At 43.5% G+C, this 14,012-nt stretch overlaps 1 protein-coding gene across 7 annotated transcripts in view; it reads left to right on the top strand.

The window, feature by feature from the left end:
• Positions 1-13,496, top strand: part of DCLK1 (doublecortin like kinase 1) — a 330,012-nt gene extending 316,516 nt beyond the window's left edge. For all 7 annotated transcript variants that reach the window (XM_082365403.1, XM_082365402.1, XM_082365401.1 and 4 more), the window contains one exon: positions 10,103-13,496. In XM_082365403.1, the coding sequence (XP_082221529.1) occupies positions 10,103-10,160 (58 nt within the window). In that variant the 3' untranslated portion in view covers positions 10,161-13,496. The remainder of the gene's footprint in view (positions 1-10,102) is intronic.
• Positions 13,497-14,012: the final 516 nt, after the last annotated feature.

Genomic DNA, 14,012 nt, shown 5'->3' with positions numbered 1-14,012 from the left:
ACAGAGGGAGGCTTCCGAGCGGCAGCCAGGGGAGCAGCACCCTGCATGGCTGCTTCTTCCGGGAGACCTTGCTGCTGTCCCCCAGGGTCCGGAGGTGAGCCTCTCCCAGGAATGAGCTGCCTGGGCCATGCCACCCTCTCACACACATTCCTGCCTCTCTCAAGTGAAGCTGGCCCTCTGGCAGGTGCTGTGCCAGCAACACATGGAGAAGAATTCCTGCATCTTCTGCACGCAGAACAAGGCCACAGCCAGAACCTGATTAAATGAAACAAATATCAAAACAAGACATACGCTAAGAACGCCAAATAAGAGAAAACGCGGAGGTGAGCTAGGACAGAAGGGGGGTTGAGGTCAGGCCTGGCATGACTCGCGTGCGTACTAGATTCAAGCACTGTCCTGAAACAGCGAGTAACGAGGCAGAGCAGCAGCAGCTGTACGCAGCCCTTGCAAGGCTGTTAGATGCTGTCGTGCTCGGGTGTGAAAAGGAGTGGGGTCAGTTAAATGCATCTTGCTCGGCGCAGGTTTGGAAGACCGGTTCCCACAAAAGCCAGAGAGGAACCCCCCACGTGGTGTGAGGAGGGTTCCAAAGGCACACAGCAAGTTGCAGGGCACAGGTTGCTTTAGGGACGGTGGCCTTGGCCTTGCTCTGCCGTGGAGAAAAGTCCCCCCATTCTCCATGAGTGTAGAAAGGGCTGCAGGAAGGACGGGCAGGGGCCTCTGTTCTAGGAAGGGATTAACCGCCCTCCGTACCCCAGCACTTAACACATAGAAGAGACATAGATTTAAACTTCAAAACCATCCAAACTGTGATTGCAGAGAAAAGTATAGGGGAGGTATGAGGTTTGGTATGGCAGCTGTACCGTGATGCTAAAAAGTGAGTTATTGGCCAGGAGGCTCAAAAGCTGGGCCACAGTACTTTGTATTATAGTTCCACAAATGGTCATTGAGAGAGACACAGGGCTAGTGAGACATCTGTGTTATTTTACCAAGTCAAACAGGTTGCTCGCTGTTTGAGATTTTATTTTGTTTCGTTTTACCTTCAGAGCCCCCTTAAGAGCAGATCCCAACAATATATATATTTGTCTTTTTAAAACTTAACGTACTTGCTATTAGAAATGAGAAATTTCCATGGCATTCCAAGACTTACTGATTGTGTGTAAACTGTATATGTTTTCCTGAGATTCCTGGTGATTGTCGGTATTGATGGAAAATTTTGTGGTATCGTATTTATTTTCATCTTGCTTCAGAACCTCTTTCCCTCTTTATGATTTAAAAAGATGCCTACACTCTATATTCTATGTATTCTTTCCTGCCATACTTTGCCTCCGTATGTTCCTCAGTGATGTTCACTGATAGGATGTAGGTTTTATCAGGTATAAATGTGTAGGAAAGAATAATCATGAACTTAATCGTAAGTATTGACACACTGTTATTCTATTAAGAAAGAGTGTAAATATCCATATGCTGAAGTCAAACAATTCTCAAATACATGTCAAACACATGACACTTCTAGAAACTAAAAAGTCTTGAAAATTGAAATGAAACAAATTTGATTAAAGATTGGCAGCTCTGTGCATGGAGAGTTGCATGGAGAGTCTGTGGCTTTGGTGTCAGGAAGCCCTGGTTTTGGATCCAGCCTGTCCTACTTACTGTGTTGTGACCTTGGGCAAGGTACATGTTCCTCCTCCTCTGATTCTTAGTTTCCCCATCTATAAAAATGAGACGAGTATTATCAACCTTCCAAATGTGGGGTGAAGATGACATGAGTGGCCTGTGCAAAAGCGCCTTCATGGACCCAGCCCAAATGAGGAGCCCAGAAAAGACTGTTCCAAGAGAAAATCATCCCCTCCACACCACACGAGAGACGGATTTTCCTGGGAAAACTGATCTCTCTCCAGATCCAAGCATTTGTTATTAAAGTAGAACCGTGACCTGTTTTGATGTTCTGATTGGGATAAACTGTTGAATAACTTATATGTTAGATTATTCATGAATTGGGGGCATTAAATTTTAGTCTATAGCCCCTGATGAAGTATAAGTTTAAAAAGTTATCCTCTAGGACAGGGATTGGCAAATTACAGCCAATGGGCCAAATCTAGCTCACTGCCTGGTTTTTAAATAAAGTTTTATTGGCACACAGCCACACCCATTCATTTATAAATTACCTATGGTTGCTTCTACTCTACAAGGGCAGAATTGAGTAGTTGTGTCAGAGAATCATATAGCCTACAGAGTCTAAAGTATTAACTCTTGGCCTTCCCAGAAAAAGTTTCTCAATTCCTGTTGTAGGAGAAAAATGTTCCTAAATTAAAAGGCAGGGGGTTCCCTGGCGGTCCAGTGGTTAGAACTCGGCGCTTTCACTGCTGCGGCCCTGGTTCGATCCCTGGTCAGGGAACTAAGATCCCGCAAGCTGTGTGGCATGGCCAAGTTAAAAAAAAAAAAAAATAGCACCACCTGGCGGGCTTGTTAAAAACTGTATCACCACCAGCTAGTGTAATGCACGGCACATAGAAGGCACTTCAATAAATATTTGTTAAATTAATGAATGATTGAATTTTCCCATGAAGGGACCATTAATATAGAGAAACCTTGATTGTGAAGATAAATGTGTTTTTTTAAGAGTTTGGACAATCAAACCACATATGAGATGCTCTACAGTAGCATCCCACTGTAGCAACCCAAGAGTAATTCTTCGGCAAAGCTAAAAAAATTGTTTTTGTAATAAAAGGAGTTACCCCTTAATCTACCTGCTTAGTAAGTTCTAAATTTTCATAGATTTTCTTAAGATAAACTATGCCTACACCTGTCCTTTAGTTTACTAGCATGATGAAGGAAAAACAACATGGCAGCTCAGCTTAGCTTCTGCTGTGAGAAAATCAGGGGCCGTAGGGCAGAGGAAACACATGAATTTTGCCCCCGAGAAACCTGACCTCAGGTGGCTATCATTTTAACCCCCTGATGGGAGGCCACCAGCAACCCTCTGCAGAGTTGGACCAATGTGGGCTTCTATTAAGAACCAGATCAGCGGGAGGAGCCTATATTTATGAAGTGGTGGGGAAGCGTGGGACCGCCCTGCCCCAGGAAATGAGGAATCACATTTAAGAGACGGGTACCTAGAAAGGAGCTTTGAAGGCCGCTGGTTTCATGAAGCCTCCTTTTGCCATTTAAATGGTCACCTTCACTTTAGGGAAATACCGTGTCTTAGATCCAGATACTGTGCAAGTTCCTGGCGAGACCCCCAAAAGGACATTAAAGGAAAACGAAACAGAACCATAATAAGCATGACAGCAAGCCAAAACAAAAAATGAGAAGGGTGGATATATCAATCTAGGTGTCAGTTTAATTTTACTATCAAGCAAAACATTTCCAAAGTGGCAAGCAAATCGTAACTCAGTCCCTACAGAGTAAGGGCGAGCAAAGGAGAGAGCGTTCCTGAGATTAATGCCCCAACAGCTGCATCCCTGGCTCAGTCTCCTAGGTAGTATGAATAATGGATGGGCTCAAAGGCAACATGCACGATAATGTTCTTTTATTAATGAAATGAAGACTGTTTGGGATGGCTGGCAATAAATTAAGAAAAGCGAAAAAGGAAAAACAGTCACCGTGTGCCTCTGAAAAATGCAGTTACTTAAATCCAATAATTACTGCCATGACAGAAAACATCGCCTCCGAACTTAAACGAGGTGCATCTCTTGTGGGTCCTGCACATAGTGCAGAACAGAAATATTTTTGATCCATAGACTGGAAGGCCTGTTGTTTGCTAAGAGAAAAACATAACCCATTTTAGTAGATTGATGGTGATATTAAGCATATTCAGGTATTTTATAGGTGGAAGTTTCCCTAGGAGGGAGGCACTGTACCTCAGCTCAGGCTGCGGACTGGGAAATGGCTTGATGTGGTTAGAAAACGTGTCCAAGGTCACATAATCAGCTGAGCTAGGACAAAAAGCTGGGTCTCCTGACTTCCCCCTGCTGCTGCTACCAAGGAGATTAAGCTAAGACTACCAGACAAGGCAAGCATTACACAGATGTGGGTGACTCAGACTTGCAAAAACAAAGTAATGCTCCAATTCATATTCTCACTTCATTCCTGACCTTCCGCCTCCATGCTGTATTTTTCCTATAACATTGCAAAGATAGGCCAGATGGGTACCTCCTAGGTATTTATGCTGATTTCCAAATTTAATATCAGAAAGAAGGATTGAAAATATCTGAGTACTGTGTGGAGGATAGTGTTGTTTCATTGTAACAGAAAAGGCCAAAGATGTATCTATTGTTGGGATAAATTGTCTGGGTATTAGGCAAGCACCGTCTCTGATTCGTGCATGCTTGGTGTTAGGGCAGGCACCAAAACGTGATGGATATGAATTTCTCTAAGAGCTCCAACTGCTATGTGTGTCGCCCCCAGATTTGCTGAGGTAACTGGCATGATCTTACCATTCCTCGGTTTTCACACTTCATCTAGCATCTCCTAAGGACACTCTGATCACCAAGAGCTTGCAATCTGAGGTAGGTAGGGATATGCAGTGCTTCTTTCACGTAGAGCAGGTTTATATTAGTTTCTCCATATCATTTTATTTGGTCTGTTTGTCAGGATCCCCCGGTCCACTGTTAGCTGGCTATAGCCTCGCACACGACATAGCCGTTGTTATTGGGTACATATTTTAAATAACTAGATTAGAGCTTCCTATCTGCTTACTACTGGTCAACTCCAGAATCTCAAGAGATTTCTTGCTCACCTCTAACCTGTGATACTTAGCACCAAAATGTGATAATGCAGGCTTCAGATTCTCTTACGAGCTTTTAATGAAGTGATAACTTACTGAGGAAACACTTGGGAATTCTACTGCAAGTCCATTCATGTCTGTTCCACAAAGCTGCAAACCATGAGCAAAATAACTAATAAAATAATAAATCCGTTAGGAAGTCTTAAGTTTTAATGGAACATCAAGACTTAGGACCACCTTACCTTATGAAGATAGGCATTAGGGAGGAGAGACCCGATTTCCTTGGTATCTGGGAAATTTTTGTGATTGAGAAAGAGAAAAGCAGTCTTTCAGAAATGGTTGAAAGGGCCCTGAATATAAATCTATGATACAGCACTTCAGAGGGAAAGTTATGTTTTGAATGTTTTCTGGGGAGAAAATTATCAGTTGGATAATATATATTTTTATAGCAATACTTTAAAAAATTATGTGTTGGCCTATTATTCTATTTCTTTGCTGAATTCATCTGTCTTGAACTACATGTCGGGCCACAGAGTTCAACTGTAAAATTTTAACTGTACAGATTTTAGAGGCAATTAATTTTACAGCCACACTTAAAATTCTAAAGATATCATATATAACAGTGCTTACTGTGATCAGGAATTGGACCAAAATATGTAGTTGTTGAGTAGATAAATATATGAGGTTATTAATGTTATCTAACGTAAGCATTTGATCATATCTAAAACAAATTGCACTCTTAAATATTGGACTCTTAATACCTTTAACTTCTTACTCTTTTGTATTATAGAGTTGTTTGGGGTTCTATTTTCTTTTGTCATTGCTATTTGGAAAGTATATAATCACCTAAAATAATCTAATTCTGTATTAACTAAGAAATATTTAATATGTCCCTTATATGTGTGTCACAGTTGGCTCGGCATTCTGGAAAATGCAAAGAAGTTTCAGATCCTACCCTAGAGCAGCTTGCATGGGATTTGGGAAATATGCAAAGGAAAGGTAATAGGCCTGTGTGCAGTAAGTGTCAAAAGTTTGGTCAGGACAATACTTGCCTGAGGAATTTAGAAAGAAAAAGTGTGATGCAGAAGGTAAAATTTGATCAAATCTTGGAAAATAGAGAAATGTGAGTGGGCAGGAAGTGGGAGAGGTGATGTCAGGTTGGTGAACACCGTAAGCCAGGATGCAGAGGTGGGCGTGACTAAAGTACCTTCAGAGAGATATCAGTTAGGACTGTTTGGATTGCAAGGGAAGAAAACCCAAACCAAACTGGCTTTCAGCAAAAAGAAGAAGTATGATTTTATATAATCTGAAAGGTCCAAAGGTTGGGTCTGGCTTCAGTGATGTGTGGATTCAGCACTCAGTAGGGCTTGGTTTCTTTCCATCCCTCCACTCTGCCTCCCCGTGATGGCTTTAGTCTGGAACTTCACGTGGTACCAGGATGTGGGAAGCAGCTCCAGGCTTGCCACCTCTCAGTTGGGATTCACTGTGAATGTGAAGTCTCAGTGAAAGTCTCCTCATGTCCCGTGAACTGGGTCGGGTGCCCATCCTGAACCAATCACGGGTATTGGCGAACACAGTCAGCACAGGCTTGCTTCTGGGTCACAAGCCCATCTGCACCCCACCCTGAGAGATGGAGGTAGGGTCCCCTTCACTGGAACCACAGATTACGCGAGCGGGGGATGGAACCAAAGGGAAACCGAGGCATGGTTAACCGTAAGCTAAGTGGATGCTGTGTCCACTAGCGGGGACATGAGGTCTGCTGATATCACAGGCTCATTCTGAGTAATAACAGGAACTAGACCCTGGAAATTTTTATTGTAAGCACATTGTGACTGTTAGGACAAGGAGTTCAACTTTATGAGGAATTGTAAACAAATCGGACCTGGGGATAATTGACCTGTCTGTCAGCTGTGTGCAGGATGGGCTGGGGGTTGGGTGCTCTAGAGGGAAATAATGTGACCTCTGTTGTGCTTTCTCATATTTCTAAAGCCACAGCATTTGGAGAGTATCTCCGTGTGTGCTATGAGCTGTGGGGAACTCAGACAGGATTCCCAGACTTGATGTTGCCCTCCACACAGTCTACAACGTGGCAGGGAAGACAGTGCCTCAGAGTCAATTGCGTTGCAGGCAGGATGCACAGTGATAGCTGTACTGGGCTGCATGGGAACACAGCGAAGTTCTTAAAATGAACCACAGTCCACAGAGCCAGAAGCAGAATAAGCAGGAGCCCTGGGAGGAGAGGCCTGTGGACGGTGATGCCCTCTCAATCATCTTTGACAGCAAGTCTGTTGGGAGCACTAAGCATTGCTTGTGTAGCATTTGAGAATGTTGCGAGGACCTGGGTGGGTCAGGAACTGCCTGTCTATCATCAGACCCAGGTCTCCCTAGGAGTTTACAGACCCAGAATGGGATTGTACACGTGGTGGAGGCTGGCTTGCGGTCCCTGAGAGAGCTCTCGGGCCATCAGCCTGGGAAAGCCCTGGTCTTTTGGCCTCTGATGCTGCTCGTGCTATCTCCTCCCTGGCTTACCCTGGCTGGGATCAGAGGAGGGAACCACTGGAGTGCGGTGGCTCCTTTGAGTTCTGTTTCAATAGACTTTAAATGGGAAGAAATTGCCTGGGCCTCATGTGGGAGGAGAACTGAGTTCTATTCCTAGTCAGTGATGCGATACGGGCAAGTCTCTCCACATACCTGGGCCTCTCAGTTTCCCTGCCTGTAAAGGCAAAGCCCTGGGCAAAGAATGCTTTATAAATGCTCTTCCAATTCTAAGAGTCTATACATCCAACAGAAACAACCATCACACCCTTTTCCATGACCTGTGATCATGACATGCTATGTTTCCAAAAATAGCTGCTGTGAAGTTACTGGTGAATCAGCACAACTGAAAGCCCAGGAGCATTTGAGCATGAAGGCCCGTCAGCAAAGGCCAGCATTTAAAAGCTGCTAACTAGAGAAACTGGCAGGAGTGGCCAGAACTGACTGCTTAAATGGGCCAGAGCAAGGGCTGTCCAGGCAGAGGGACAAGTAAGGAAGAGAATATGATTGACCTTATGAGCATCTGGAGAAATGCACATGAAAATAAGGGGGATGGGACCATCCAAGCCCATGAGTGCCACCAGTGTCTGCATAAGCTGCGTTACAGTATTGGTGGAGAAATGGCCCATTTCAGCGCTGACAGCCAAGAGCGTGACTTGGAATAATTGAGTCAATTATGGGGAGATGAGGTAAATATGGAGAAGGTGCCAGTGAGAGTGGGCAGGGAGGGAAAGTACTCTGAGATAAGTTCTAATGTGAGCTTTGTTTTGCATTGTTTTCCTCTGACCTGCAGTTCCTTCATTTCAAAACAATATCTTACGTTGTAAAGAAAAAAAACAAAACAAAACACCACCTTCCATTTCTGGGAGTCTTCACCATTTTGAAAGCATTTGCACATCCATTTTTACATATAGCAACTCTGGAGGGTGGGAGGGCGTTATCCCTGCTCCTTATTTAACTGAGAACTAAGTGAACGGTTCCCACGGCCAGCAGTGGACGGAACAGGACTCAGAATTTCTTGACTACAAACCCAATGTGCAGTTTCTCCCCGACGCCAGAGAACCTCAGTCCACTAGGCAGTATTAGTCCCATGCCAGTGACTGTTTTCTCAAGAAGGTAGAAATAAAAATATTTTTTATGACCAAGAGAAGCGTTTATATTATTACTCTTGGATTAACTACAGAGTGGTTTTTATGTGTCAGACTAAATAGACGCCTGTTTTTTTACATTCAACTCTACACAAACAGAGCATTTTCAGTTTGCTTTGAAAGCAAAATACCATGTGTTGTAACTTTACAATGTTTTAAATAAAGTTAGGAATTTGGATTTATGATGCTGAAAAATATCATAAAATCGGTGTGTATAAGACCAAGAACTATGTATGTGAGTTGAGGGTCCTTAAAAATTCGACACTTCGAAGAATCAAAGGTAGACATTTCAACACACCAGTATTGAATCATTGTATTAACAATCTAGTGAAACAAGAAGTGAATTATTAAAGTTTATCTTCCTCATTGATTTGTAACACTGTTATTCAGTGTGTGGATAGTTTTTAAAGCAGAACAGTTCAGCCTCACGAAGCCATTTACTGTACTGGTTTCTATACACTGCCTCTCTTTCTTTATTACTTCATTCTGGAACTTTGATTGCCCCATTTTAGATCTGAGATTGCTCTAATGCTACACTGCAATTGTATGAGGGGCTTAGTTTTCACTTTGTTCTCAGAACCCGGCTGGCTATAAATTTATCTCTGTTCTTTGAAGAAGCTAACAGTAAATTTCCAAGAGGAAAAATGGTGGTATATACCCCTGTAGAGGAAAAGTAATCTCTTAAAAGCAGAATAACCTCCAGGCTACATCCTTTTAAAGAGGGACTTTCAAACAAGGATGCCTTCAACTTTTATATGTGTTCTGTATTTTTCTTCAGGCTTTGTACCTGCTCTTCTGCCCTCTGTGTAAGGTTTCTCTGTAATGATCTGTTCCTCCTCACACCCATTAAATCTGTAATGAAGTCATGCCCTTCCCAATCCTGATGTCATAATAACTTCCAGAGCTATGGCTGGAGAGCACATCCTGGAGATCATATGAGGTTTCCTCAGGAAAAGGAGGCATAGGGCCCAAGAGTTGGAATACCTACAACAAACATCAAACCTCAGTTTCGTAAATGACCACACACTACAATGAAAATGAACTTTGTAAAGGAAAATCCATGGGAAGGTTTCCATCAGGTTTAATTGCATTCAAAGCAGTTTTCAATTTCAGGCATTGGGTTCATTCAAATTAAACCCATCCTTGCCAGAGATTGAGCCACACTTTCTGATCAGCAGATAATAAGATCATTTAGAATGAGGAGGTGCTAAAATAACAGGACGAGCTTGTGGCTCTGTTTCCATGTCTGACAACTTCATCACCTCTCATCTTTATTAGACAGCTGCCTGGAGCTGAATGTTGATGAACGAGACATGCCTGGCGTTCTCACGTGTCAGACACACAGGCCCGAGGTTCCCATTTACCAGGGGGTCTCTGGCTAGGCTGGGAGCGACCGAGGGTATTATTAGACGTGGCGCTAGCGGAGGTCTGGGGAGGGCCAGGGAGCTGCTGAACCCACGACATCATCCATCCTGCCTGTGCCTGCGATGTCATGACCAGGTGCCCTTAGGAGCTGCTTCTGGGGGAGCAGAGGGCACCCCAGCAGTGGTGACCGTGGTCACCAAAAGGGAGCCATCGTGGACAGGTTAACTTAGCCAGCATATTTTTCTGACCTCAGAAAGTTCCAGAAGTCGTTCCTTTTGCCATTTCCTTCAGCCTAATTGTCCTCTTTCTCATTTTATGCCCCTGCTAGACCACCGCTCTTGATAAGGAGAGGCAGGTTTTCCGACGAAGACGCAACCCGGATGTGAGGAGCCGGTACAAGGCCCAGCCAGCTCCGCCCGAACTCAACTCGGAATCGGAAGACTACTCCCCGAGCTCCTCCGAGACTGTTCGCTCCCCAAACTCGCCCTTTTAATAAGACCCTTTCACTCGAAGTCCTAGCTTAACCCTTTGAGACTCTGAGATTTTTTTTTTCCAAATTTATGTAAAACAGTTTCATCTGATCTACCTAGCACTCAATGCTTGAATGGCCGAGCAGAACAGTGTTTTCTGGTATCCTTGTAGCGATTTCCCTTTGCTGAATGAGACTGTGACTTGTCGTTGGTGGAGATGGCAACTTGCTGCTAATCGGGTCCTCAAAGGGTTAAGGCTATTTTGCAACTTTTTTAAACATAGAAGCAATGAATGTTTTCATCAGTCAATCTAGGATCTGCAGTATGTAACATAGCACTTGTTAACCCTCTGAGTGCATAGGATTTTATGGGGAACCCTTGGGGGATTTTTCAGGCCTTTGGATTTATATACACGTTTCTTGATATTGCTGCAGATCAAGGGGTTGTTATTAGATGCTGAGATGTCCAGACAAGAAGAGCGTCTAGAATAATATCTTGCGTGTCCTTTTTTGTGGGTTTAGAACATGGCAGGTTTATAACTTAAGCATCAGCACCCCTCTTTCCTCTTCACAATCCTATTAAGAAAGGGGCTTTTTTTGCATTGGAGGTCTAACTGTCAGCTGCCCTGAGTCCTGCATCCCGAGTGGAGGGACTTGGGCCTGTGACCAACAGCCTGACCCAGAATATAGATGGTGCCCTCACCCCCAAATTGCCTCCATATGAAGATGTGCTGATGACGCCCCAGAAATGCTGCTTCCACTTCAGCTGCTGCTACTGCCAGCGCAGACCCTCAGGAAGGCACCATACCTTGTCCTGTGTTTGGTAAGTGAGGGTCTGCCTGCTCAGTATGAGACCTCTACAGGAAAAAACAAACAAAACACACAACTGGTGGAAAAGAGCAATAAATTGCCAGGTGCTCTATAGGGCTGGAATGTCAAACAGAAAGAGGCAACAAGATCCTGTTCTTTTTCTCACCTGCTTTTTCATGCATTTCAGTCTTCAGTGTGCAATCCACATAGAGTATGGAATCCATACAGAGGAGGAGCACCGGGGCATAGGGGCCCAGAGGCAGGTGCTCTGCAAGATGGCCGAGGAGAAAGCAGAGTGGGCAAACCATCTAGAATAATCTCAAAATGGTTTTTTCAAGAAATAAACCATTGGGAAGATAATTCCATGTGCATCTTTGGGTTACCTACATATAGTCTCTCAGGGAGAACAGGATGGGAGACCTAGAGGGTATTCCTGAGGATAAAACTTCCACTCCCTAAGATGACCTTTTTATACAGCACTGTCTTTAGCCGTCCAGAGGGAGATGCTGTTTTCTCTCTTTGGGCCAAGTCCTGTCCGACACCTGTATTTTACTCCTGTTACCAAATCTTTCTCCCTAGCCCTGTGTCTCCCCAGGTGAGCTTCTACTGCAGTGTGTCACGTTCAGAATGGGGGCCTGAGGCAGCCTGTAGTCACTGCGATGCTTAGGGGGGAGGCTGGCCATGGGGTTGGGAGGCAGGGGCCCGACTCGAATGTCCTCCTAAGGTTTGCTCAACTCTGTGGCCCGGGAGACAGCCAGTGAGTGATGGCTCATGAAATGTGCATCTAGATGGCTGAACAGCACTCACTGTCTCGGCTCTGAAATGTCCTTCAGTGCCTGGAAGTCTTGAAATTTGTGTGCAGAACTTCCACAGTCAGTTCTTACTTTCAAATACAGACGGATCTTCGGTGGCTGCTTTTTACTCTTCAACTGATGAAGGTATGGTCTATATTACTCTAGATTTTAAAATCACAGCATGTCATGACTTTCGCAAAATGGTTCCCCCAGTTTTTTGCTCTTTCACATTTAGGTTTATCTCTTCGGTCTGTGTTGTCTTACCATGTATATATTAGATCATTTATTGAGATTCACCCCTGCCCCCCCGCTCCCTTTTAGAGGGTCCTGAAAGCTTAATACACAACATCACAAAGTAGCACAAATCAGCTAGGTTTTTTGGGGAGGAGGAGGAGGGCAGAACACGAGGAAGGGTGTGGCGTGTAGGTAGATTCCATTTAAGTAAAGTACCCTGAACTGGTCAGAAACTACTGCTTTCTCTAGAACTCTAAAGCAAAGCACTATTCTAAGTAAGACTAAGGAGTAGGTAAATAGCTTGGCCTCAACTCTAAATGTGGGAATATGAAAAAATCCTATGGGCAGAGACCTACCTACAGTAGACTGTGATTTTCCTTCCTTTCTCTGAGTTACTGCGTTTCCCGTGGGCATTACATGTAGTGCTCCAATATCTAGCGTACAGACCTTACAGTGCATGGCTCAGGCCTTTTTCCATCCAAGTCTTGAAGGACTGTGGACCGTGTGAAGCTGTGGCGTGTTTCCCAGAACACTGCAGAGGGGTAGCTCGGAAGAATGCAGGGCCATTCAGCATGGGGATCCCAGTGCATCGCTGTAGAATTTGAGTGATCTATGCTGAATAAACAGCGGAATGTGACCTATCAAGTAGAAATATTGAGTAATCAGATGGAATGCAGTCTTTTCAGCACTAAGCTGTTGAGATCCTGAATGTCAGAGATGTACTCAGAGGGTTAACAGACAAGCACAAGGCATGCTGATTACGTGGGTGTACCCAGACTGCTTTTGCTTTTAGCCAGTACTTTCTATTTTTTTTCCACAACATTCTTGGGATAGTTCAAGTTTGAAATAATTAAGTGGTGGTGTTCTTTAAGGAATTTCTATAACCAAATTGATCTTATTTTTTATTTCACTTTATTATAGAATAAACATGTACCATTATGGCAGTGTATCTATCTCTATAATTATCAATTTAATCATTGCCACAAGTGTCTCCATATTTTTTTTCCCTAAGTATTTAATATAGCTCTTATGGTGGTGGCCTGGTGATGGGGACTGTCTTTCCTTTATTGATACATGACCAACCATATGGTATTTTCAAGGGAATTTTAAGATTCATTTTGTTTCAGTTTGGTAGTAGACTTGTTAAGGAAAAAACTTTCATTACTTGCATCGTGTAAACCATCTCTGTAGATGAGAACTGTTCATATTGATGAACACGTTTTTTTCTCGACATTGTAGCAGAAATCATTTTATTCGTCATAATCAATGAATATGTGATTTGCTCCAGATCGTTAGAAGGAAAAGTAAGATTTCAGTCATTGAAAATGTTTTTACTGTAGCCCTTATCTAACTTACACGTGGTGCATACTAAAATAAGCAGAGAAAAAATTGCAAATAAACTACTGAAAACGCTTGGTGTTCTGTGTTCAGTGAGACCTTCCTAGAACGTGCTCAGGACCCGCACGGGTGGTGGTTAACAGGCCCATCAGATATTGTTGAAAAAAAGCAATATATCCATGAATGAAGGCTAAAATCGCAATCCTTTACCCTTTGAGGTATATTTCAGTTGGAAAAAAAAAAAAAGAAAAGAAAAATTGGCTTAGCTTAGAGGGTCACGGAGCTATCATATGACCAAGGCTCATGCACATTAAATCATGGTTGTTTGCTGGCCAGCAGTGCCCATTGGACGACTCTATCGCCTGTGCTGAAAGGCAATTGTGCTTGAGGGAGAGCTTTCTTAATATTATTGTGTTGCCTGCTAGCCTCTCTGGGTCAGGATCTGTCAGCATTTCCATGATAAACTTCTAATTTCAAAGGTTTTTAATTTGACCATAAAAAGGTGCCCCAGGCTGAAGTTTGCTATAGAGGGCCTGTTCCAAAGAGTGAAGGTTCGCTGCCTTCTTTTCTCTGCACAATTCTCCGGAGAAAAG

Source organism: Balaenoptera borealis, assembly GCF_965194805.1.
Source record: "Balaenoptera borealis genome assembly, chromosome: 18".
In the NCBI taxonomy this organism is placed as follows: Eukaryota; Metazoa; Chordata; class Mammalia; order Artiodactyla; family Balaenopteridae; genus Balaenoptera; species Balaenoptera borealis.
The sequence above is the reverse complement of the archived record's forward strand: the minus strand, read 5'-3'. Positions and strand labels throughout refer to the sequence as shown.